We start from the raw sequence: 26,641 nt of genomic DNA, 5'->3' as shown, positions 1-26,641 counted from the left end.
CCACACCAGGACTCCATTCACTCAACAGTAGGGGGAAAAAACACTAGGTCTTGACTGATGAGTACAAAAGCTTTACCAAGTACCATCTACACTGCATCTTTTAATGACATTTCTGTCCAAAGTCTTGATTCCTTCCCCCTTTTGTACGTCTTGGTTTCCCTTCCCTGGTCTTCTCTTTGACTGGAAGCCATAAGTACTTTATAAAACACTTTCAATAACAGTATCTCTTCTGTTTCCCACCACTGCTCACCAGCAGAGATGGCTCTTACCATTTTAGGGAACCAGACAACCCAAATTCACTAAAGCTAAATAAAATGTGGCAGAGGCAGGCTTCGAACCCTAGCTCACTGCTCTTCCTACTACATCATGCAGGTTCCTTTGCCAATGAAAAACAGGAAGACCTTGGAAGTAAACAGTAATAAAAATAGCCAGTCAGTAGGCTAAACAGAAGACTTAAATGATTCCACTTGAACCTCACAACAGCCCAGGAAAGTAAGTTCATCCATCACCTGCATGTTCTGGACAAGAAATGGAATTTTTGAGAAGGCAAGTAACATCAAGCTCTTACCCGCAACCACGGTGTGGAAACTCCAGCCAAATCTCATCCGCAATGCTAACTGGTCTCCCAAGGCTCTAAAATCCATTTAACAACAGTAGCCAGTTTTTTGAGTCACCATAAAGAACCTCTTACTTGGGCCAATGCCTCCCATATTCTAGTCCACAACCCTGGAAAGATATGAGAACACCTTTCACAACAGAAGTAAAACTATTTTTACTACTACAATTATGTACTTGATATGTCTTAGAAAAAGGAGCCCTGATGGCACTGTGAGTTGGCCACTGCCCTAATCACAAGGTCTGTGGTTCAAACCCACCAGTTCTTCCAAGGGAGAAAGATGAGGCTGTCTGCTCCAGTAAAAACTTACAGCCTCAGAAACCCTAGGGAGCAGCTCTACTGTTGTCTCACAGCATTGCTATGAGTTGAAACTGACTTCATGGCAATGGGCAGATGTGTTAGAAAAACATCTAACTAGCTCAACAAACCCATTATTTCGCAGGTGCCTTAGCACAGAGTGAGGCCAAATAAAAACAAGGTGATCAAATGTAAACACCATTATTAGTAAGGTCTATGGCATTGTGGAGTCCTGGTGTGGCGCTATGGGTTAATGCTCCAGATTAGAAAGCCATATGAACTGCAAGGTCAGCAGTTCAAGCTCACCAGCTGCTCCTTGGAAATCCTATACAGGGTCTCCATGGGTTGGAACTGACTCGACTGCACTTAACAACAACATGTCATTGTAGTAAAGCACAGGACTGCTAACCACTAGGTTGGCAGTTCAAACCTACCAGTTTCTACTCAGAAACCCTATACAGGGTCGCTGTGAGTCAAAACTGACTTGATGATGCAGTTCACAACATTCTTTGGTGTATGTTCTGATGGCGCACAGATACGAGAACCATGAAAGGACAAAAAAGTGACATTTGGGAATCACTGATCTAAGGAATTGGATCCATTCCATGGTTTTCCTCTACAGAAAAGAGGCTTAGCAGTAACAGGTACCCCACAATACAATCCACGCTACTTGTAAATTTCACATTATTAGGACTAGCAGAAAGTCTGGCGGTTTGAACCCACCCAAAGGCACTTCAGAAACAAGCATGGTTACGGCCTTAGAAAATCCTATAGAGCAGTTGTACTCTGCACACATGGGGGTCACTATGAATCTGAATTGAATCAATGGCAATTCACCACAGCAGCAAAAATCAAGGTAGGGTCTCTAGGTGGTACAAATGGTGACATCACTTGGCTACTAACCAAAAGGTTGAGGTTCCAGCCCAACCAGACGGAGCTTGGAAGAAAGTCCTGGAGATCTACTTCCCAAAAATCAGTCATTGAAAATCCTATGGAGCTTGAAAACCCTCATATATCAAAAAACTTGGAAGTATTATATACCTATGTTCATTACAGCATTATTCACAATGGTCTAAAGGAAGAACTCACTCAATGGGATAGAAAGGAATGTCGGGAAACATGATTACAGAAAGCTTGTAAGGCCGTCGTCAGCCTATAGCTGATTGGAATACCTAAAAGAGGTTTTAGAACTTGCCCAATGAAATAGGCTTCTTGCGGAGCCTTTGCAGTGTATAGGACCTTAGGTGGAATCCTGAGTCCCATCCAGAACCTTATGAGGTGGGACATTCCCAGTAGAATGGACAAGCAGACCAGCCTGGAACAGCTAGAGTGACAGAAGATACATCTTCAACGAAAGATCATCAGGAAACACCCAAAACAAAAATGTCAATATGACTGGCTACTACAAAAATAACTAAGTTGTTCACCGGAAAGCCATCAAGGCAAACAATCAAGTCCCTTCAGGACAAACTCCCCTCTAAGACTGAAACTCAAAGGGAACACATGAGTAGGCACATAAGCTTACTGGTGCCTATGTTTTCTACTGGTGAAGAGGGGGAAAGGCAGCAATGAAGAAAGGGCTGAGTTCAACCACAGTCCATTGGCTCCCATTGACCTGGAGATGAGAGAAGAGGAAGGGCTCATTGGTCCAAAGTGTGGTGAGACCTGGGGACACCTGAGCCCATGGGCAAGGACATTGCCACAGAGGGCTAGAGCTGAGACTAAAGCATCCAGCTGATATGAAGTGAGGGGAGATGCACAAGAACATCCAAACTTGCAGACAGTACCCATTTGACTTAGCCTAGATGGCTCGATAATCAGAGCCCAACTAGAGGAATATTAAAAAAAAAAATTGTTTTTGATAAAGGAAGTGAGGGTAAATTGCTACAATTTGATGAACTTGACATATACTCATGGAGGTAGTAGCTCTAAATACCAACAGGGAGGGACGGAGTCTTCACATCAAGTATCAGTGCTATCTCCCCCCTCTGTACACAGGGTAGATGGGGATGGGCAACTTAGATATTGGCTACCAAAAATGAGGGGGCAATAAAAGCACGAAGTGACTGGTTTACAAGGTTTTAAGAGCGAGTTTAGTTTAAGAGTGTGTGGGGGATGAAAGAATCCCTACTGAATAGTTTTCATCTTGTCTAGATGGGTCTAATAACAAGAGATGGGGATAAGATTCTTATGATTCAATAATGAGTAATTGTTATCATGACTAAATGTGACTGTCATAATTGTAAAGGAAGAAGTTTTGTAACAAAATGGAGAAGTAGTTAATCTTACAGTCCAGAAACAGAGGACCCTACAACCATCAAGGGAGAAGAGCACAAGTTGAATGCAGAACCCTATCCAGAGAAGCAGTGGCACCAGAGTTGGAGGCAGAGATGAGGGCATGGAGAGGGGGAGCAGCTGAGGACTCTAGATTCATGGAAAGAGAGGGACTGGGAGCTGGCAGCCAGGAGACAGACTTGCAGAATGTGCCCTTTGGTGAGTTAAATTATTATATATGCCTGAGTGTTTTTTAAAAAAAAGTTGAAATGAATAGAGAGAAATACTGTTAACTGATGGTCGGTACATGGAGGGAATTATAACCATTGTAATGAAACAAAGTATATGATTTGTTGAATGTAAAACTGATGATCTGCTTTGTAAACTTCCATTCAATTCACAATAGAAACTTTTTTTTATTTTAAAAAGAATATTTTCCAGTTTACATTTAATAAAAAAAGAAAAGAAAAGAAAAGAAACCACTCAGTGCCCATTAACAGATAAATTTGGTCCATACATACAACAGAATACTACTCAGCCAGAAAAATAAATGAAGTCTGATGCATGCTACAATATGGATGGAGCTCAAAGACATTATGCTGAATAAAATTAGTCTATCATAAAAGGGCAATAGCATATGACCTTACTTACATAAAAAGATAAGAAAAGGCAAACAAAGAGTAAAGTTTATTTGTGCTCAATGGTGGTGGGAGGGAGAGAGATAAGGAGCAAGGGTTATTGCTTATGGAGTACTGAGTTTAGGTTTATGTTGATGTAAAACCCACATTAAAGGTAAGGTTGCACAGCCGATTCATGTAACTGGCTGTCAAAACACTTGTAAAAAGTTTGAATAGGCAAAATATATGAGAGGTACAATGACCAAAAAAGTAGGTGCTGTGGCCTAAACACCTCATGGAATTTTGATTCCTTGGTTTGGAGATTCAAGATCATGGTTTCATAGGGCATCCCAGACAAGTGACCTAGTAACTGTTCAGTGCTTCTACTAGTTCAGTGAAGAGTGTCTGGGGTCTTAAAAGCCTACAAATGGGCATCCAAGGTACAGCAATTGGTCTCTATCCACCTGGAGTAACAAGGAAGAGGAAAGTCAGGAACAAGAGGAGGATATGGAATGCGTGGCTAACTGCCTACATGCACAATTGTCACGTTTGCCATGAGACCAGAAGAACTAGATAGTGCCCAGCTTTTATTTCTGAAAATTTTGATCAAAGATTCGAAAGAGGAATTCAGATCAAGAGGGGGGAAATACAGAACAGGTCTTCAAATTCTCAGAGGATCCAGACTTTTCTGGAGCCACAAAGCCAGAAAACCCCTGAAACTATTGCCCTGAGATCATCTTTAAACCTTTAATCTTCTTAAAAGCAAATAGCTTAAATAGCAAAAATATCTACCTTGAGCATTGTGCTCTTTTAAGATCTATCTCTATGGGGTCAAACTGACAATGTTGTTAAGTGCTGCTGAGGTGGTTCTGACTCACAGCAATCTTGTACAGGGTTTCCAAGGAAGGAGCGGCTACACTTCAGTACTTATCCTACCTCGCCACACCAGGACTCCAAATTGACAAAAGCAACTCAAAAGATTGGGCAGGAAACCTAAGGGGCAGTGAATTTATGTAATGGGGAAGGAACAACTCATAAAATTTTAAGAATGGTTCCACAACTTGAAGATCATCAATGTCACTGAAATGTATACGCAGAAACTACTGAATTGGTGTATGTTCTGCTGTGGATCTCTTAAACCACCACAACAAATTAAAAATATATATAATTTTTTTAATTGAATTAAAATCTTATGGGATACACAGCTCTACTCTGACACACATGGGGTCGCTGTGAGTTAGAGTCAACTCCACAGCAACTGGAAAGTAATTGCTTGTATTTATTAAATACTTCCAAGTACAAGGCATTGCTCCAAACACTTGACATTTACAATTTCAATTAATCCTCACAACAACTCTAGGAGACAGGTACTATTTATCCTCCTTTACAAGTGAGGAAACCAAGACACAGAATTTAAGCAAATTGCCAAATGCAAGCAATTACCTTCCAAACCTGAGCTCTACTCCCCACCCTGCACACTGCCTCTCTCAGATTGATGACGCAGCATCCCTAGGCACCCAGAAACCTTTCAGTTAAACACAGTACCCTATGGTGCCTTAACCTTTGGGTCTCATTTGCCCTGAACAGCTCGAATTTCACCTATAATAGATCAATTATTGTTAAATGCCCTGGAATCTGTTCCAACTCACAGCATCCCCTTATATACAATTTCCAAGGAGCAGCTGGCAGGCTGAACTGCAGACCTTGAGGTGAGCAGCTCAGTGTTTAGTTAGCAGTCAGTCCAGTGCTTATCCTACAGCGTCACACCAGTGGATCAATTAATTTCTGTGCAGTTCTTTTAGTGCCTCCCTTATTTTCAACAGTGTCTGGAGAATGAATGAAGAGTCTCTCCATCGTAGATGCCCTAGTGGCACAGAGTGTTAAGTGTTGGGCTGCTAAATGAAAGGTGAGGAGTTCAAACTCACCAGCCACTCCTCAGGAGAAAGATGTGACAGTCTGCTTCCATAAAGACTTGCAGCCTTGGAAACCCTATGGGGAGTCCTACTCTATCTGACAGGGTGGCTATCATTTGGAATCGACTTTATGGCAGAGGTGTGGTCTTGGTTCTCCATCATCCTATCGCCTACCTCAATGCAGAGACAGTAAAGATGGGCCACTTCCCCTGAACAGTGCTCATGGTCAGAACCAAACCATGCAGTGACCTGGACTTCCTATGCCAATCCCACTGCTAGCGTGGATGCCCTGCTAAATGTGACAGTCAAAGGAAGCACATGTTGAGATTCCATTGCTTCCTGCAGTACCACCAGCTGGCCAGGAACAAGGTTATATTGCTTAAAGAAAACTGAAGGAAAATGTGAATTCAAGATTGAAAGTAATTACAAGTCACATGCAGGAGGGCACCATTCAAATTACAAAGTGCCCCCACTGACAGAATCACTTTCAACTCTCAACATCAACAAACAACAACAAAAGGTTGCCTATTCACCAACTGCCTTTGTTTGCTATAAAAAGACAAGAAAATAGGCTCTGAGATTTACCAAGCAGGAGGCCAAATTCCTCTCCTCAGTTAATGCGCCAGACTGCAAAGCTGTTTGAACTGCAAAGTCAGCGGTTCAAGCTCACCAGCTGCTCTTGGAAACCCTTATACAGGGTCGCTATGGGTTGGAACTGACTCAACGGCACTTAACAACAACCACTATACGAGGAGCCCTGGTGTGGCTCTGTGGGTTAATGCGCTGGACTGCAAAGTTGCCTTGAAACGAAAGGTTGGCGGTTCAAGCTCACCAGTCTCTCCTCAGAAACCCTATACACCTACTATTCCCTATAGGTGGGAATCAACTCGATGGCACTTCACCACTATACAAGGCGACTTCAAAAAACTCGTAAAGAATTCCATTGCCTTAAGATAGAGTCCCCACTGAATAGTTTCCATCTTGTCTACATGGGTCTGGTGAAAAGAAATGGGGATAAGAATCTTAAGATTCAATAGTGAATAATTGTTATCATGACTAATTGTGACTGTCACAATTGTAAAGGTGGAAGTTTTGTAAAAACGGAGAGTAGTTAATCTTACAGCCCAGAAACAAAGGACATAGGACCATCAAGGGAGAAGAGCACAAGTAGAATGTAGACCTTATCCAGAGAGGCAGCGACACCAGAGATGAAAGCAGAAATTGGGACATGGAGAGAGGGAGCAGCTAAGGACTTGAGATTCATGGGATGAGAGGGACTGAGAGCTGGTGGCCAGGAGGCAGACTTGCAGAGTGTGCCCTTTGGCTGTTTAAATTATTGTATATTCCTGAGTGTTTTTGTGTACGCAGCCCCAGCAAAAAAAAACTGAGGCAATAGAAGCAAATACGGTTGAATGATGATGCACGGAGGAGACTGTAATCATTGCAATGAAACAATGGTGTAAAGCTCATATTCTCCCATGTAAACTATCACTCAGTTCACAATTTAAAAATAAAGATTAGGGAAAAAAAAAAATTTCCATTGCCTTTCTATTTCATTTGTCCATGAACATTCTGAAGCCTTCTCAAAGCAAAGACAGGAGCTGTGTTTATTGTTTCTTCATTTGTTTCTAGGCCTGACTGCTCCAAGTGTGCTTCCCAAACAAGTACCATTTTTATCATTGTAAAGGTTAGAAATGCAAACTCAGGCCCCACCACAAACACCTGACCTATGGAATCAAAATCTGCATTTTAAATGAGATCTTCAGGTAAATCCTATATACATTAAAATTGGAAAAGCACTTCATTACTGTATTCAGAATATGCCTTGTATTCACTGTAAGTAACAACTCTTCATTTATCCCCCAATAACTGTTTGCTGAACAGCTACCATACTATGTGCTAGTAATTGTGCTGAAAGTTGGGATATAAACAGTGAATAAGATAAATTAAGTCCTGTCCTTGACCAAATATGCCTATATCTTAGTCTCTGTGCAATCTGCAGAATGGATATTGGATGTATATGTTTTTGCATACTTACTCCCATTCTTTTTAGGAGCTCTGGTAGCGTAGTGGTTACGAATCGGGCTGCGAACCTTAAGGTCAGTGGTTCGAAACTACCAGCCGCTCTGCGAGAGAACGATGAGGCTTTCTACTCCCGTAAGGATTTACACCCTCGGAAACCCTGTACAGGGTCGCTATGGGTCGGCTCTGACTCGAAGGCACTTAACAACAACAACAACAACAAATGTTTCATAATTTAATGTCTTACATTTCTTTTAAAAGCTTTGCAGGTAACTGACATACAAACAAATTAGACACTTTGTTTCAGCTCAATTCATTACAATCCCCTCCATTCAACAACAGTTATCCTGCTTCCTCCTTGTGGTATAAATTGTTTTTTTCAGTAGGCCACAATTGTTACCCAAGAATAACTAACAATAGCTCTCAAAATGTGGTCCTCAGCTCACCTCCAACAGAATGATGTGGGGGGTGGAGGGGAATAAACTTAAAATGCAAATTCCAGGACTCCACCTTGAAAGGACTTAATTAATTAAAAGACTCCGGAATTGTTTTCTAGAGTATGCGCATGTAGACCAAAGACATGAAGAACCAAAGACCTTTTTCCTACTCTGTGGAAAAAAGATGAGACTTCTGCTCCCAATGAGTTTATAGCTGGCATATCTGTGTTCAGTAAGGTGACATTTGTCAAACTCTGTGAATTAAAAAATAAGGTGGTTAGAGGCTGTTTTCTAAATGTTTGCGAGTGTAATTCCAAGTATATTCAAGAAGATCCTGAGAAAACTAGTTTTCTGCAGTGTCCTAACCTGATAAACAAAAAAGAGAAGAGAGAGAGAGAGAAAGCGCACATGTGTGCTCCTTAGAAGCGTGAATAGTTGAGACTTCCTCTCTTGTACTTTGAAATGTTATCAGGAGGGGCCAGTCCCTGGAGAAGGACATCACGTGTAGGAAAGTGGAAGATGAGCAAGAAAGAGCATGATCCCCAACACGATGGACAGATACAGCGGCAGCAACAATGGACTCAAACATACCAATTATGAGGATGACGCACACAGCACTGGGCAATGCTTCTTCCTTCAGTTGTACGTGTGGCCGCTATGAGTTGGCACCAACTGACCAGCATCTAACAACAGCATACACACACATACAAAGGGGCTTCAGGGTTCATGAAAAAATAGAATTAAAAGATAATTCCAGGAACCGAAGCCCCCTCTCCTATACATGTGTGTTTGTGTGTGTGTGTGTGTGTGTATTTGGAGGAAAACTAATTTCACAGTGCCTTACTAAAAGAACTTTAAAAAGCAACTGGGTAAACAGAAAAACTCAAGCCAAGCTGTGCTGCTCTCATGGGAAAAGGTCACAGACAGTGCTTGCCAAAGTCCATTCCAGGTGTGCCTTGAGCATGTTGTTGCTGTTGTTAAGTGCCATGGAGTTGGTCCTGACTCACAGAGACCCTGTATAGGGTTTCCAAGGAGCAGCTTGTGGGTTTGAACTGTCAACCTTGTAGTTAGCAGTCCGGTATTTATCTTACAGTGACACACCAGGGCTCCTTCTCATGGCACTCTCTTAGAGAACAATCTACACCCCGGAGCAAATTTAAAACAACAACTTGAAAAGTTAGACAGGAAGCTTTGGGGCATTGAGTTTATGTAAATGGAGAAGGAACAATTCATAGGTATACCACACTAAAGCCACTGCCACTAAGTCAATCCCACCTCACAGTGACCCTACAGGACAGGGTTTCTAAGACTGTAAATCTTTACAGGAGCAGACCTTCTCATTTTTTTCCCAGGGATTAGCTGGTGAGTTTGAACCACTAACCTTGTTGTTAGTTAACCCATACTCTTAGGTAAGAAGGGTAAAAGTGGCTACACAACTTGAAGCACACATTCAATGTCACTGGATTCCACAGGTACACGGTGTGGAATCGGTGTACTCACTGCTATAAATAGTTTTTTTTAGGTTAGCTTCTTACTGACCAAATTGGTTTCTCCAGTTAAGAGTTCACACACATTTTGACTGGTGACAAGAATGCACTCTTCCAAATATCACAGCACTGTTCCCACTTCCTCTGTTTCCCGTTTCCATGTGTCATTTTCTCTGCCTCCCTGCCTTCTGAGGCTTTGTTGTTGTTGTTAAGTGCTGTAGAGTAGGTTCCAACTCAGCGGCCCTGTCTGTACAGGGTTTCTAAGGCGCAGCTGGTGAGTTTGAAGTGCTGACCTTTTGGTTAGCAGTCCAGTGCTTACCCTACAATGCCACACCAGGACTCCGAGCTTTATGCTTGGGCAGATGTTGCCCTTGTGACTTTATATGGTTGGTTCTAAGGAGGACCCACCTCCCTAATGTTACTGGTCAGTCTGTAAGCCTATTTGGCTAAAAGTTGAGCCTCAGGGGTAAGTTGAATTCTAGGCTTAAAGTTTATCTAAGAACCATGAAAGAATTCTCTTGGTGGCAAGGTTCAAATACACCAGTCACTCAATGGGGAAAAAAAAGATGAGACTGTTTCCAATAAGACTTAGTTTTCTCTGAAACCCTACGTACAGAACAATTCTACTCCGATCTATCGGGTTGCTACGAGCGGATGAACTTGATGGTAGCAAGTTCAGGGCCATAGTCTTGCAGGTTCCACCAGTCTCTATCAGATCTTTATGCTGTGTGTCTTTTCACCAACAACAAAAATTTTTTAAGTCCATTCCAATTAAACAATGGTTAAGAGTACAGCTGCTAATCAAAAGGTTGGCAGTTCAAACTCATTCAGTGGCTTCGTGAGACAAAGTCCTGGTAAGCAGCTCCCATAAAGACTGTTGTGTTGTTGTGTGTCATCAAGTCGATTCTCTCTCCCAGCTATCCCATAAGACAGAGCAGAACTGCCCCACATGATTTCCTGGGCCTTAACCTTTATGGGCGCAGATAACCCGGCTGTCAGTCAGAACCCACTCTTGGCACGTAACAATAAGAACAGCATTCCCCCACGAAGCTGAGGGTGGGTTCAAACTGCTGACATTTTAATTAACAGCCAAGAGCTCTACCCTATCATAAAGAGTCATTGAGTCAAAATCAACTAGATGGCATGTAACAAACAACTCTCCAGTGTGAATAACATACAGGACTTGAACAGAGACCTGCTAATCCAATTAACAGTCCAAAATTTCTTTTCAATAAGCAAGACTTGTCAACTCTAGTCAATAATGCTGCTGCTACAAGTTTTCACTCATCCCAAAATGACCACAGGAGCTCCTGTGGAATAAAAACCATTAACAAGTCAGCTGCTAACCAAAAGGCTAGAGAGATTTAAGACCACCAGGGATCTGGCAATCTACAGCCAAAAAATCAACCACTGAAAACCATATAAAGTACAAATTCTACTCTGACACACGTGGGGTTGCCACAAATTCAAATCAGCTCAACAGCAACTGGTCTGGTTTTAGTAAAGTGACTACCTGCCCATCAGTCTCTGTAAACTTATAGCCTCTGTTTCATCCCTACCTTTCTTGATGTTTTTTTCCTCTGGTTTCCCTGATTTTCTGCTTTACCATTCATTGCTTTCCTGGGATGTGACAGACAAAACTAACACTGCAACTACAAATTTCCAGTTCTAGAAAACTGCTCCTAAGCTCGAGTTAAAAACATTCCAGCACAATAAACACATGAAAAACGTCCTTACGTTCAGCCTCACTAGTAAACAAGAAAAGGCACATTTTACACTACAAAGATACCATTTCACACCCATCAGATGGGCAAAATGTCACAGTCTAAAAATACCAAGTGTCCAAAAGCACACGGAACTCCCATATGTTGCTGGTTAAAAAACAAACTGGTAGGCCCACTTTGGAGAGCAATCTGACAATATATAAAAATTGAAAACCCCCATTTCCTGTGCCTCAACAATTTCCCTTCTAAATATATACCAGAAAGACTTTCAAACATATATACAAGGAAGATGAATTCAAGACTGCTCATAACACAGTACGTGGTTTGCTGTTGTTGTTAATTGCCATCGAGTTGGTTCTGACCCATAGTGACCCTGTATGGAGCAGCTGGTGTGCTTGAACCGCCAACCTTGAATAGCAGCTCAAATGGCTTTGCAGTTCTGGTGCATTAATCCACAATACCACACCGGGACTAAGTGGTTTAACAATCCTAAAATGAATGACTACATTGTAGCACATTCATATGATCAGCTAGTAGGAGAGTGCAGCGGGGGGCTCCATACAATAAGCACTAGACTGAGAACTCTACCATGGGCTAGTATGGTGGTGGTGGTGTGCGGTGGAGTTCGTTTCGACTCATAGCGACCCTGTACAGGGTTTCTAAGGCTACAAATCTTTACGAGTGCAGAAAGCCTCATCTTTCTCCCACGGAACCGCTGGTAGTTTCAAACTAGCTGACCTTGAGGTTAGCAGCCCTACCACTACGCTACCAGAACTCTTTACAGGCTAGTATACAGCACTTAAAATTGTATTATCTACAGTATTTAATTTCAAAATTATAATTTAAACAAAAATAAGCAGAAGCATTTGTTCAGTATTACAGCACATGTTTATAAATGTGTTGTTGTTAAAAGCCATAGAGCTGCTTTTGACTCATAACGTCCCAGTATAGCGTTTCCACAGAGCAGCTGGTGAGCTTGAATTGCCGACCTTGCAGTTCAAATTGACTTTTTAGTCCAGTACTTAACCTACAGGGCTTATCCTACACCTATAAACATGAGGAAATACTCTATTTGGTTTAACAATACTTTACTTCATTTGGATAAGAATGTATACGTAATTACGAGTCCTGGTGTGACTGGTGAGTTTGAACTGCCAACCTTGTGGCTTAAATCAACCTTGCAGTCCAGTGCTTTATCCCACAGCACCACACCAATGCCCCACATTTAGTTAAGAAGGCATACATAGCTAGGAGTCCTGGTGTGGCAATATAGGATAAGCACTGGACCACAATACCAAGCAGTTCAAATTCACCAGCTGTTCCTCAGAAACCCTATACAAGGTCTTCTGAGTCAGTACAGACACAATGGCATTTAACAATAACAATGTACATATATAGTAACAGTATAAAAACATGCTGTAAACACTAAATCCAGAATAACGGTCACTATATATGGGGCAAGGGGAAAGAAATGGGGATAGATACACAGGGTCTTCAGTTTATTTGTAATATTTTCTTTCTTTGCTGCGTGGTCATTCTATTATTTTCTTTGCTTTTCCATAGGCTTGAAATACACCAAAACAAACTAAACCCATTGCCATCAAATTGATTCCAATCCATAGCAACTCTGTATAACAGAGCTGCTCTGCAGAGTTTCCAACACTATAAATATGGCAGCAGAGAGCTTCATCTCACTCCTGTGAAGCAACTGGTGCTTGTGAACCACGGATCTTGTGATTAGCAACCCACCACTTAACCCCAAAGTCTGAGCAGTTGAAGGCTCTAAAAAGTGGCACCAAACTTGGGTGATTTCTAGCCACAAACTGGCAGGAAGAAGGCTGGGCGCCTAGGAGTACAAAAGGAAGCCCTGGGAAGTAACATTGTTTCCCCAAAACTCTTTAACACTACCTACTGCAAAGGAACTCTGGTAGCCTGGTAGTTATAAAACGGGCTGGTAACTTCAAGGTCAGTAGGTCGAAACTATCAGCTGTTCTGCGGGAGACAGATGAGGCTTTCTGTTCCCATAAAGATTTACAGCCTTGGAAACCCTGTAGAGGGTCTCTATGAGTCGGAACCGACTCCACAGCACATAACAACAACAACTGCAAATAATCATGCTCGGAATTATAGGGAAAACCCATGTACAGGACATCTGAGGCCCCTAAAATTTTAAGTCATAATGCCAGCAGAGACATATTCGAAAAAAGTTTTCAGTGCCAAAAATTCAAAGTTGTTACTGGTTCATTTTCAAGTAGCCTTATCTCTTAAAGGAGTCGCTGGCTGGTACAAACAGTTAATGTGCTTGAGTTGGAAGGTTAGAAGTTTGAGTCTACCCAGATGCAACCTGGAAGAAAGGTCTTGCCTCTGCTTCTGAAAAAATCAGTCATAAAAATACTATGAAGACTGAAACTCAAAGGCAATACACGAGCAGGCACGTAAGCTTGCTGACAACCATGTTGGTCTACTGGTGAGTGGAAGTGAGGGGAAAGCAGCAATGAAGATGTGGGCTGAGTCCAACCACGTACATAGACTCCCGTCAATCTGGAGTATGGTGAGACCTGGTTATCCCTAAGTATGATGAGACCTGAGGACTCCTGAGTCCATGGACAAGGACATAACCAAAGAGGGCTAGAGCTGAGAGTGAAGCATCCAGCAGATATGAAGTGAGGGGATATGCACAATAACACCCAAACTTGCAGTTACTACCATTTGATCTAGCTCCAATGGCTGGATGATCAGAACTCAACTAGAGGAAGATAAAAAAAATTTTTTTTTGATAAACGAAACAGGTGTGAATCGCTACAATTTGATGAACTTGACCTATACTTATGGATGTAGTAGCTTAAAATTACTAACCAAGAGGGAAGGAATCTTCACAGCACAGCAAAGATCATTCCCATTCCCTCTGTACACAGGGTTGATAAGGATGGGCAACTTAAGACATTGGATACCTAAAATTGGGGGTGGGGGGAGCTACAAAGGCACGAAGTGACTGGCTTACAAGTTTTCAAGAGGCAGTATAGTTTCAGAGTGTACAGGGGAAAGTAGAATCCCCACTGAATAGTTTTCATCTTGTCTAGATGGGTCTGGTGATACAAGATGAGGGATAAGATTCTTATGATTCAATAGTGAACAACTGTTATCATGACTAATTGCAATTGTCACAACTATAAAGGTAGAAATTTTGTAACAAAAAGGGGGGAGTAGCTAATCCAACATTCAGGAACAGAGATCCCTAGATCCCTCAATGGAGAAGAGCAGGAGCCAACTATGGGACCCTGTTCAGAGAAGCAGCAACACCAGAGATGGAGGCAGAGATGATGACATGGAGAGAGAGAGCACTTGAGGACTCTAGACTCATGGAAAGAGAAAGGCTGTGTGCTGGCACCCAAGAGGCAGGCTTGCAGAATGTGCCCTTTGGTTGTTTAAATTATTATATATTTATATATTCCTGAGTGTTCTGGTATACATCCAAAAAAAAAAACCCAGAGGGAATAGAAGTAAACACTGTTTGCTTGAATGATGATGCACAAAGGGGATTGTAATTGTTGCAATGAAACAAAATACAACAGGATGAGTGTAAAGTTGATGTTCTCTCATGTAAAACTATCACTGAATTCACAATAAAAACTTTTAAAAAATTAAAATACTAGCAAGGCCTTTCAAACCCTTAAACTAGCATTAGATTTAAGCTCCAGTAAAGGATTAAAAGGAGTCCTGGTGTGGTGCTGTGGGTTAATGTGCCAGACTGCAAAGCCGTCTGAACTGCAAGGCCGGCGGTTCAAGCTCACCAGGTACTCCTTGGAAACCCTATACAGGGACACTATGGGTCAGAATCGACTCAATGGCACTTGATAACAATAACAAAAGATTAAAGGTGTTTCAAGCTCACCAGCTGCTCCTCAGAAATCCTATACAGAGTCATTATGGGTCGGGATCAACTTAACGGCACTTAACAACAACAAAAGGATTATAAAAAATTGCATTAAAATATTTACACCAAAAATGTTAAATAGACTAAAATAAACCATTTTTTAGAACTCTTCCAATTAGTTTGCTTTGGGATGGCCTCACTGATAGACTAGAGGTAATACCAAGAGATAATGCCCATCAACAGAAGAAAAGTTAGGCAAACAGTGGTACATTCACACAGCAGAGTACTATAAAATTCTGGAGAATAATGATGAGTCCTGTGCAATGCCTCACAGCAAGGTTGAAGCGGGAGGACATTACAGTAAATGACAATGGTCAAGCACAAAAGGGCAAATACTCTTTTCCTTGAAAAAAGAAACAATTTATGAAGGTTGGGGGCTGGGGGTGGTTGTTGTTGTTGTTAGGTGCCAAGGTGGGGAATAGGGGTAGGGGAAGTTATACACTGGCTAGAGGGTAGATAGATACATGTTAACAAGGGTGACAGGGCAGACAACATACAACAAGAGGAAAGTTTACAGAGGAAAGATGAAGGTAGCAGGAGACACAGGGAGGAATGCAATAGCTAAAGTGAATAGAGGGGGATTGCACAAGACCTCTCTATAATGTTCAAGAGCAAAGATGTCAGTTTGAGGACTAAGGTGCGCCTGAGCCACGCCATGGTATTTTCAATAACCTCATATGCATGTGAATTTTGGACAGTGAATAAGGAGGACTGGAGAAGAATTAATACATTTGAGTTATGGTGTTGGAGGAGAACATTAAAAGTACCATGGACTGCCAAACGAGCAAACCAATCAATCTTTGTTAGAAGAAGTACAACCAGAATGCTCCTTGAAAGCCAGGATTGGCCAGACTTCATCTCTCATACTCCGGACATATTACCAGGAGGAACCAGTCCCTGGCGAAGGATATCATGGTTGGTAAAGTGGAGGGTCAGAGAAATAGAGGGAAGACCTCCAACGACATGGAGTGGCACAGTGGTAGCAGCAATGGGCTCAGGCGGAACAACATTTGTGAGGTTGGCGCAGGACTGAGCAGTGTTTTGTTTTGGTGAGGACAGGGTCGCTATGAGTCTGTGCCAACTGGATGGCACCTAACAACAACAAAGCAAGGTCTAAGATTTGGTGAATGTAAAACTGGTAATCAACTCTGTAAACTTTCACTCAATTCACACACACACACAAAAAAAAAAAAAGTTGAAAAAAAAAATGAGATATCATTTTGACTATACCACAGAATTGAATACCATCATAAAACCTCAACCCAGTCAAAACAACTAGGAAGGCAAGCTGGAGAAGAGGAGAAGGGGTTAGAAGTCTACAAATTATCCAAATCCCTCTGAATTGCTAAGGTATCAAAATTGAAAATTACTTTCAATTACAACCCAAACATACAAGACATTCCATATTCGCAAAATTCAAACAAAGGAGGCTTTACTGTATGGATGAATTGGCACACATAAAATTGATACCCAGGAAATATGGCATAACAATACTCAATTCTAATTAAAAACTGACATTCAACTTTGTTTACCCCTAAGAATCCAACAAAAACAAAAAAAATCCACAGATCTAATTGTCAGTTCCTGACCTACCACACATTCCTGCTTATTAGATCTGAGGGGCCAGAAGAACAGAATTTTTCTTTACATATTAACCCACCTCACCTCAGGCTGCAATTTCTAAAACCAGACAACTATCAGTGTACACCCTCATACCTGGTTTGTACCACTCCTAGCTGGTACACTGAACTAAACTAACAGTCTCCAATTGTCAGTTTACAAACTGTGTTTTTATGAAAATAACACACATCTTCAATTTCTGATTGCCAATGACTCCCTATGTACTCTTATCCCCTAGGGTATTTTCAGAAGCACTGATATGCCAATTGGACCTACTTTAGATTCTTCACTCAATGATGAATTGTTCCCAGATAGGTCTGTTATAGGTTTCTACAACCACCACCGCAAGGTCAGTAATTCAAACCCACCAGCTGCTCCTCAGAAACCCTATACAGGGTCGCTAGGAGTCAGAACCAACTCAATGGCACTTAACAACAACTCTCACTTCTAAGGAATCCCAGTGGTATACTGGGTTACTCGTTGGGCTGCTAACCTCAAGGCTGACAGTTCGAATCCACCAGCCTCTCAGTGGGAGAAAGATGAGGTTTTCTACTCCTGTAAACATTTACTGCCTCAGAAACCCTACAAAGGGTCCCTATGAGTCATGATCAATTTGCTGGCAGTGGGTTTGCATTTGCCCCCAGTTTAACTCTTCTCTAATACTCTAACTCTGGTGTGGCGCTATGGGTTAACGCGCCAGACTGCCAAGCCATTTGAACAAGGTCAGCTCACCAGCTGCTCCTCAGAAACCCTATACAGGGTTGCTATGGGTCGGAATCAACTCGGCGGCACTTAACAACGATACTCTAGTTCTGTCCCTGCCTACTACCAGCGGGCATGAGTTGCAGTAAGAACAAGTAAGGATTGCTTTTGTGTTTTTTTTTTTAAGCATACTGTTCAGCATATTTGGAATATATTGATATGTGTCTAAGAAGGGTGTTAAAGATACCACTCCCAGGCCCAACCTTCCTCCTGCCCACCAACCTTCTAGTGCCACCTTCAGCACTCTCAACTGCTCAGGCTTGGAACTCTTTTTCTGAGTAGTGACACATACATCTTAGGCCAAGGGAAAAGTGTAGAGGATAATCATACCAACACAGTTGGCAAACAAACATGCAGGGCATGTGTTAATTGTGTAAAATGTGATAAACGGCTAAGAGGTAAATTATCTCATCCCCCAAGTTATGATATTTATATGCTATTCAACAACTTTTTTTTCCTCTCCTCCTAGTCTCAAGTGGAGTCCTGGTGTGGCACTGTGAAATAAGTGGACCAAAAGGTCAGTTTGAACTGCAAGGTCGGCAGTTCAAACTCATCAGTTGCTCCTTGGAAACCCCAGACAGGGTGGCTATGAGTCAGAACCAACTACATGGCACTTAACACCAACAACAAAGTCTCAAATACTTGCCTTAGTAAGTGACTGACTTCCCAAGATGAAATTACCTTTATAAAAACTCTCTTGGTTCATTCCAAATTTTTTTCTAACTCTCCTTTCATTTGACTTCATTTATTTAAAATAATTCATATCTAGCATTCAACTAGTGCCTAAAAGGTTAATATCGTGAAAGCAGGACACCGTTTTCAACTGGGTAGTTAGGCACAAAAGTGGTTGTTAGCCAATTAAGTAGAATAAAGAAACACTACTTACTAAAAAGCTTTTAAAGACTAAAAAGGAAAAAAAAAAATATCCAAACTCTTGGCAACCCCATGAATGTCAAAATTGAATTGAGTTCCAAGGGGTTTTCAATGGCTGGTTTTTATGAAATATATCACCAGGCATTTCTTCAAAGGCACCTCTGATGGACTCCAACCACCGACTTGGTTAGATGCATTAATCATTTGTTCCACACAGAAGCCCTGAGAAAAACTAAGGTCCTAAGATACAATAATTTGACCAAAGGTAATTAGTAACACTCGTGGCTCAACTGAGGAGACACCCAATGCTACAGCTGCCAATTCACAATTGCATTTACTATAATCACGTCCTCATATAAAAGTCTCAAGTAGAAGGAACATCACTTGTAATCTACTTGATATGCAGTACTTCCTCTGAGGTACACCGTGTTGTTGCTGTTGTTATTGTTAAATGCATGTCCAGTCGGTTTCGACTCATATCAGCCCTATAAAGGGTTTCCAAGGAGCGGCTGTGAGCTTGGACCACCAACTTTGCAGTTCAACCTGACCTTGCAGTCCAGAGCATTAACCTGCAGTGCCTTACACAGTCCCATTAACAAATGAAATGAAGACCAGATGATTTAGACCAATTTGCATGGGTCCATGTCATATTTCTAGAAGGCACATTTGCCTTCTCTTAGCAAATGCTGCTTCTTTTAAAAATTCCTCAAGCTCTTCAAAAGGAAAACTTAAAAAGAAAAGAAAGGCCTTCCATTTATAGGGTGATAAGAATACGTAGGAAGTTAAATCTATTGGTCTAGACAAAAATCAGAGGATTATCAACAGGGGACATTTCCTCATGTTTGGTAGCAACTAGAGCATTTTGAAAATTACAACACACCAGCCAAACAAGCTTTACTATCACTGACATTGCTGTGTGGCCAAGCTGGTATGCCCTAAGCAAGTTCATCCTGACTACGGCAGGAACTGACATGGAAGAAAAAGTAAAAACAACAGGAGCTAGGACTATATATACTTCCAGTGGCCAATAAAACTTTCATGGGGAAGGGAAGAGAGGAAAGGATGTGAGTAAGTTCCAAGGTCCCAGGAACAAGCCCCAGAGAAGGTGGGGGCAAAGAAAATGTGTTTATTTCTCAAGCTTATGAAACAATCTACTATAAATGTGTGTGCTTATTCTGTTTGGTCCTTTCTTGCCTGGTGAAGGCAACTAAGCCTTGGTTTGTTCCTATCTCACCCACAGGATGGTATCTTTTAACATTTACCTCTGTTCCTAGATACACAACATATTCAAAATATGCCATACAGAAGGAGTGGGAACAATGGTTAAGAGCCTCAGAGAACAGTTAAACTTAAGAGTTGTTGTTGTTAAGTGACGTCAAGTCAATTCCAACCCATAGCGACCCTGTATCGTTTCCAAGGAGCAGACCCATAAAGGAACCCTGCTAGCATGATGGCTTACACATTGTGCTGCTAACTGCAAAGTCAGCAGTTCAAATCCACCAGCCACTACAAGTGAGAAAGCTAAGGCTTACTACTCCCAGAAAAACAGCCTCGGAAATCCTACACAGGGTCTCTATGAGGGGGAACCGACTCGCCGCCACGCAGCAGCAGTAGCAACGACCCATAAAAGACCTACCTGGAAACAATTCATCATTAAACAAGAGGAGTCCAATGAATACCTCCGTCTGATCAGGTGGAAAGACAGCAACGTCGTTCAGCACCCAGCCTTCTCCAGTGGGAAGTGAGAAGGGGCGGGACAGGAGTGACCAGAGCAGCCTTTATAAGGGGCGGGGCTAGGGCTTCCCACCCAGCCCTTTGTTTACACTGCCACTCAGCTTGGTTTGCATAAATGAACAGGTGGGTAGTTTATACTAGTAGCTCCAGTCCTTTTAGACAATTGGAAAGTGATGTAACAATGAGGAAGATGACATTGACAATAACAGCCAACACTTAGTAAGAACTCGCTGTGTACTAGCACCAGTACCTCAGTAACAACTCCTTCACACTAGCAGAAGCACAATAGTCTAACCGAGATCATACCCATAAGAATACGAGACAGAACACAAAGCTAGCACACAGAAAGGCTGACATCAGAACCCAAACTCTTTATCACTTGCTCAAAACAGTGTCCAAATCAGAACACAACACTCCCTTACTTAAGAATTATGGGTTCCTCACTTTTCCTGGGTGATGACGCTAACTTTAGCAGCTTTTGAAAGGTCTCCATCCGCAAAACTTGGAGTTCCAGTGCGGTGCTGTGGGTTAATGCGCCAGACTGCAAAGACGTTTGAACTGCAAGGCTGGCAGTTCGAGCTCACCAGTCACTCCTAGGAAACTCTATACAAGTGTCGCTATGGGTCGGAACCAACTCTATGGCACTTAAAAACAACCGACAAAAGCTAGATCTGCAACAGCATTGACCTAGTCCTCTTGTAACCTCCCCAGCTGAGGCTTTGAGCTTCAGTTTTATTGAAAACAGGTTGTGACATTCCGCCCAGGTGTGCCAAGAAGTCCCAGCTGCACTGAAGAGAGGAGGAAAAAAAATGCTAGAGGTTGGCTTCCTCTTGGGACATGCTGGCTTTCAAGTTTCCATCCTGCATCAGTGAAGCGAGGTGTCACCAACTGAGGGCTGGCAGGGGCCTGGCAGGCCTAAGGCCACCCCAGCAGGCATGAGAGAGAGTATGAGAGCTGCTCTGGTTTCACAGTTCCCCTCAGGAACTGATCAGAGCTGAAAGAGAAACCGTGTAGAAAGGCATCTCCTTTTCACAGCACCAGGCAACATGAATGCCATTGGATGTGAAGGAGCAGGACACTGTCTCCATGTGGAGAAGGGAGGGTGGAAGAGGAAAGGGAAAGGTTCCAAAAGCCACCCACCACATCTAACTCTCCCCACTCCAATACCTTTGCAACACTCATTCAGACAAGACCTAGTATTTCTTCTGCTGGCTATAGTAGTGACCACGTCCAACAAGATTGAAAATTGAAGCCAGTATCAGTAAGTCTCAATTCCACCCTTGAGCTAACACATGCTTCCCTAATGCTCCTTTGCCATGTGTTGATCTTTCAATAGAATGTGGAACAGAAGATTTTAAAGCCCTGGTATGGGGGAAGGGCAGTCAGATCACCTTACCCCAAGGCTTCTCAGCCAAGTTCCTCAGATTCCCGTTGTTGTTAAGTGCCATCCAGTATTCAACCCATAGCGACCCTGTATAGGGTTTCTGAGGAACGACTGGTGGGTTTCAACTGCCGACCTTGTGGTTCAAACTGACCTTGCAGTCCAGCACATTATCCTGCAGTGCCACATCAGGACCCTGATTCCCTTTAGGGGTAAACATTACTAGCTTTTAAAAACAACAATTTCTAGCTTCAAGTAGGTTTTTTAAAAACTGGAGTTAAAATAGTACGTTTCTTAGGGGACACAGAGCTTGTGTTAAGGGTGATGGAAAAAAAAAAAAATGGGGATGGTTGAAAAACATGATGAACTGTTGAAAGATTATTGAAGAATTTTTTTTAAATGCACTGGTCCAAAAAACTAACTAAGCCTGCTTCCAAGGAAGCAGAAGGAAACGGGGCCAGGTCATGGTTGAGGGAGAAGCTAGAGAGTGAAGGCAAATTGCACACCCTCACCCAATGCATAGGAGAGGCAATGCCTTCTAACATGGACCATAGCCCCCGCCACTATCACTCACTGCTGTCGAGTTGATTCAGGACCCTACAAAGACAGGGTAGAACTACTCCATAGGGTTTCCAAGTTTGTAAATCTTTATAGGAGTAGCCATTCTCATCTTTTCCCTAAAGAGCAGCTGGTGGGTTTGAACTGATGACCGACTGTGTGGTTCCCACCCAAGGCTTAACCTACTACACTACCACCTTGAGGGTCAAGCAACACTCCCAAAGACTCCCACAAGTGGTGCCAGGAAAGACCCAAGGACAGGATGATGTTCCTGCAGAAAACTGAAAGGAGAGCAATGAGAGACCCAATATAAAGTGACCACCTACCTCATCATGAACCCTGACCCCACTAGAGCTCGAGTGATGTCCACTTCCTAGGTCTGTGCTCACCAGTCCTCACTGGGTGTACACTGGAGCAGGTAGGAGGACCCTGGAAACCTCCTCCAGACCCACAGCCACCCCACACAGAGGACCTCCAAATGTTACTACCTTATAAGCTTGTCTTCCTTTCTTTGATGGGGAAACTGAGGCAGCCAGAACAAATCACCTTGCTTTCCCACACCAGGTTGAAGTTCACTTCCCTAACCACAATTTTGCACTTTTTTTTTTTTTTACAGCTTTATTACATTTCAAATTTCTCAAGATACACTGCGGCTGCAAAGAGAATTTTAAATTCCGTCTAACATCGGAACTCAAAATGAGATGAGGGAGGTCAGGGGGTCCAGCAGGGATTTACTTAACGCAAGGATAAGATGTGTACCCCCCACCCCCCCCCCCAGCTTATCCCTCAACCCCCTCCCACGGGACGTCCGGGTTCCGCCTCCCCCTCTCGCTCCTCTCAAACCGCTTCCACCGCACCCCGAGGGCGGGGGCCCGGCGGCGCCGGCTGGCCCCGGGGTCCGGGGCTTGAAAAGGGGGTAGGGGGCTCGGGCCCCTCCCACGGCCGCTCCAGGGGCTGCGGCCGGCCAGCCCAGCCCCGGGGCCGGGAACTTCTCTCCGCGGCTCAACGGACTGGACCCGCGGACCCGCCGCCCCCTCGCCCCCCACGCCACAGCCCCCCGCCGCCGGGCGCGTGTGCAGCTCAGGTTTCCCTTTCTTTGCCTCCCCGCGCCTCGGGCGCGACCACCGAGGCGGTGGCCACTCACCATATTACAGATGGAGGCGATGTTTCGGACAGTCATTAGTCTAAAGGTTGCAGCGATCCCGCACCGCCATCTTTATAAGGTGAAAAGAGGACTACCCATGGTGGAGCGCTCGCGGGAGGACAGCGAGGCGGCGGCAGGAGGCGGCCTGGGGTCCGGCTTGCAGTTTGGCTGGGAGAGGGAGGCCGGGAGGGGGAGGAGGGGAAGAAGGCGGGGAAGCTGGGAGGGCGGGGAAGGCGGGGAGTGGCGGAGCGAGGGAGCCTGGGCCGCAGCCGGCGGCGCCGAGAGGAGGGGCGGCCCGAGCGCGCCCGCAGGCCCGCCCGCCGCGTGGAGTCCGCCGGCCGCTCCGAGCGCTCCAGCCGCGCGCCCGGCTCCACGTCTCCTGCCTCCCTGCGCCCGCCGGAGCCCGGCTTTGCCTTGGATTTCCTGCTTCACTGTTGGAACTGAAAGCAGAGCCGGGCCTTCGCTCGCGCAGCTGCAGGAGCCGTACCCCGGGGATCCGCCAGGATTGACCCCCGACGCGGCGGCAGCCCCCTCGGCCCTGCTCTGGACCCTGGCTGTGGCCGATGCACTCGGGCCCGCGCCGCCGCCGGGAGATAAGGGACTCTGCCGGCGTTGGGTGCGGGCTGGCGGAAGGGGCCGAGCCTCCGGGAAGAGGCGAGCGCCCGGGAGCGCGGGCCAGTCCGCCGCGGACAGGGCTGGCAGGGCTACGGCGCCGTTTTCCGTCTTCACTTTTCCTTATAGTGTTTTTTCCCACCTACCCACCCAAACTGCCCCTGCAAGTAGGGGTGACTAGGTCCAACTTTTAGTTCCTCTCCAAGGTTCCAGACAGATGGCACCGGAGGGGGCCCGAGGGGTAAAACGGGGTCAGGACAAGGGAGCAGTCGGAAAGCTAGGCGCCTGCAAGGGAAGGGGCACCTGACAGAAAAAGGAGTCGGGCTGGGCGGAGGCCAGAAACTGCCCGACTCAGCCAGTTTATGACATGAGCAGGTTCAAAGAAGCCCCATTTCTGACCATGGACTAGAAACTCAACGGAGCTACGTGAGTCCGGAAAGAATGAGAACAAGAGTTTTTCTACATCTTCAAGGAACACATAACCCCTCTCAAGTGTACCTTTTAGGGAGGGAACGGATGACCTTGTATACACATTTTCTTCCCTAAAGCCGGTGGCTTCTGGCTCAATGCCCAAGTCGGTACACCTCTTCTCAGATATGGTCACATGAGTTTTACAAGCACATTTCCGAATGTGTGAAACAATTCTACATACAAGGTTGCAATTCAGTGCACTCAACAGAGAAGTTGTGGAAGAGTGCAACGAGTGATGAATTCTTAAATGAATTTTGTTGTGTACGTGCCATCGAGTCGGTTCGGACTCACAGCGAACCTGTATAGGGTTTACAAGGAGCGGCTGGTGAGCTTGACCGCCGACACTGCGGTTCAAACCGGCCTTACAGTCCAGTGCATTAACCTGCAGCGCCACACCAGGGCTCCAAATATACTTAATGACAAATTGAGTTAGAAGGGAAATCAATATAATTGGAAATAGTTTTTATCTCACCGAGGGTAACATATTTGGTTACCTTCCTATCCGCCCTCATCCATTTAGTGTTAATGCCCATGAGATTTGAGAGCCCCGATTTCTTAGGATAGAAATAAAACGACAAACTCAACCCAGGCCGGGTTGGGGGAGGTCATGTTGGTTCTATTTTTCAGTGAATTTAAAGAATAACATTCCTACTTATTTTAAGTGATTCTGCCTAGATCTTGTTTCCAAATGATGAAAATAGCTTTGATTTTTTACTGTTGTCAGTCACCCGGTGTTTTATATTCATGATCTCCTTCAATCAGCCCAATAACTATCAGGTGGTAGATATTATTAACTCCTTTTTGCGGATAAGTAAAATAAGGCTTGAAGGCCTAGTATTCTATCCAGGTCATGAGGCCGTGTTTTACCCTGGCTGAGCCTGTTGCATTCAGACAACTGAGGCCCAGAAAGGTGTAGTTTGAGAGAAGTTGCAAAACAAGTTCAGGAGCAACCTCAAGACTAAAACGTAGGGCCTGGGACTCTATTTCACAGATGTTTCACTATAAAGCCATTAATCCATAGCTTTAAATGATATGGAAATGTTATAATAGAATTCTGTATTTCTGCCAACGTAGGCACGATGGACTGCAAAGTTCACAGGATTGAAAACATGGCTGACATAATGAAAATTGAAAATCATCTGGTTACTGAGTGCTACATCAGCAAATTAAAGGATTTTTTTCATGGCTGTTAACAGCTTAAAAGCCAAGGTGTTCAAGATGGACTCACATCAAGACAGAAACTCAGGCAGTGAATTACATACACAACCAATCAATTGAGCACCGCAGAGCTTGTCAGACTCATGAATAATTAAATACATTTTACACTACTACAAGATTGATATTCACAAGTCTAAATTGGAAGAGGCTTGGGTTAAAAAAGAATAATCATAACCTCAGCCTCACTCTGAGGAAATGTTACTTGGAGATAGCGAAACGTAACATCTTGAAAATGTTGACGAATGAAAACTTGGAGGGAAAATGTTCCTGCAACACCAAAAAACCCATTGCCATTGAGTTAATTTTAACCTCGTAGGACAGAGAGTAGAACTGTTTAGGAACTGCCTGGTAGGGTTATCCAAGGCTTTAATCTTCATGGCAGCAGAATGCCACATTTTTCTCCCATGGAGCACAGTAGGTAGGTTCAAAGTGCTGACCTTTTGGTTCGCAGCTAAGCACTTAACTGCTGTGCCACCAGGGCTCCTTTATAGAGACCAGCTGACATGAAGGTAGAAAAAGGACAGGGAATAATAGTAGGCAAAAGGGAAAATGGCTATAGGGCGGCACTAAATAGCCTAACAGATCTAAAGAAAGAAGTCACTCCAGCTAGTATGCGTTAGCCCCTTTCTACATCTGGAAGCCTGTTAGAAACACAGGTTCTCAGGTACCATCCCAGACCTGATGATTCCCACTGATAACAGAAAATGTCAAAGGGGAGCTCGCAAAGACAAAGTCAAATATTATAATGAAACGTGCAGTGACCTAGAGTTAGAAAACCAAAAGGGAAGAAAATGCTCAGCATTTCTCAAACTGAGGGAACTGAAGAAAAACTTCAAGCCACAACTTGCAATATTGAAGGGTTCTCTCTGGGTTGGAGTCGACTTAATGGCACTTAACAACAACAACAATATTGAATGCTGCAAAAAGCATCAAAAGAAGATGGAAAG

The 26,641-nt window shown here is 43.7% G+C and overlaps 1 protein-coding gene across 2 annotated transcripts in view; it reads right to left on the bottom strand.

The window, feature by feature from the left end:
- Window positions 1-23,559, bottom strand: part of USP46 (ubiquitin specific peptidase 46) — a 100,279-nt gene extending 76,720 nt beyond the window's left edge. Inside the window, exon 1 of one of the 2 annotated variants that reach the window (XM_006868067.1) lies at window positions 23,394-23,559. In XM_006868067.1, coding sequence (XP_006868129.1) covers window positions 23,394-23,429 — 36 coding nt within the window. In that variant the 5' untranslated portion in view covers window positions 23,430-23,559. The remainder of the gene's footprint in view (window positions 1-23,393) is intronic. The other variant, XM_006868068.1, reaches the window with a different exon arrangement.
- Window positions 23,560-26,641: the final 3,082 nt, after the last annotated feature.

Source organism: Chrysochloris asiatica, unplaced genomic scaffold (genome assembly GCF_000296735.1).
Source record: "Chrysochloris asiatica unplaced genomic scaffold, ChrAsi1.0 scaffold00115, whole genome shotgun sequence".
Taxonomy (NCBI): Eukaryota; Metazoa; Chordata; class Mammalia; order Afrosoricida; family Chrysochloridae; genus Chrysochloris; species Chrysochloris asiatica.
The sequence above is the reverse complement of the archived record's forward strand: the minus strand, read 5'-3'. Positions and strand labels throughout refer to the sequence as shown.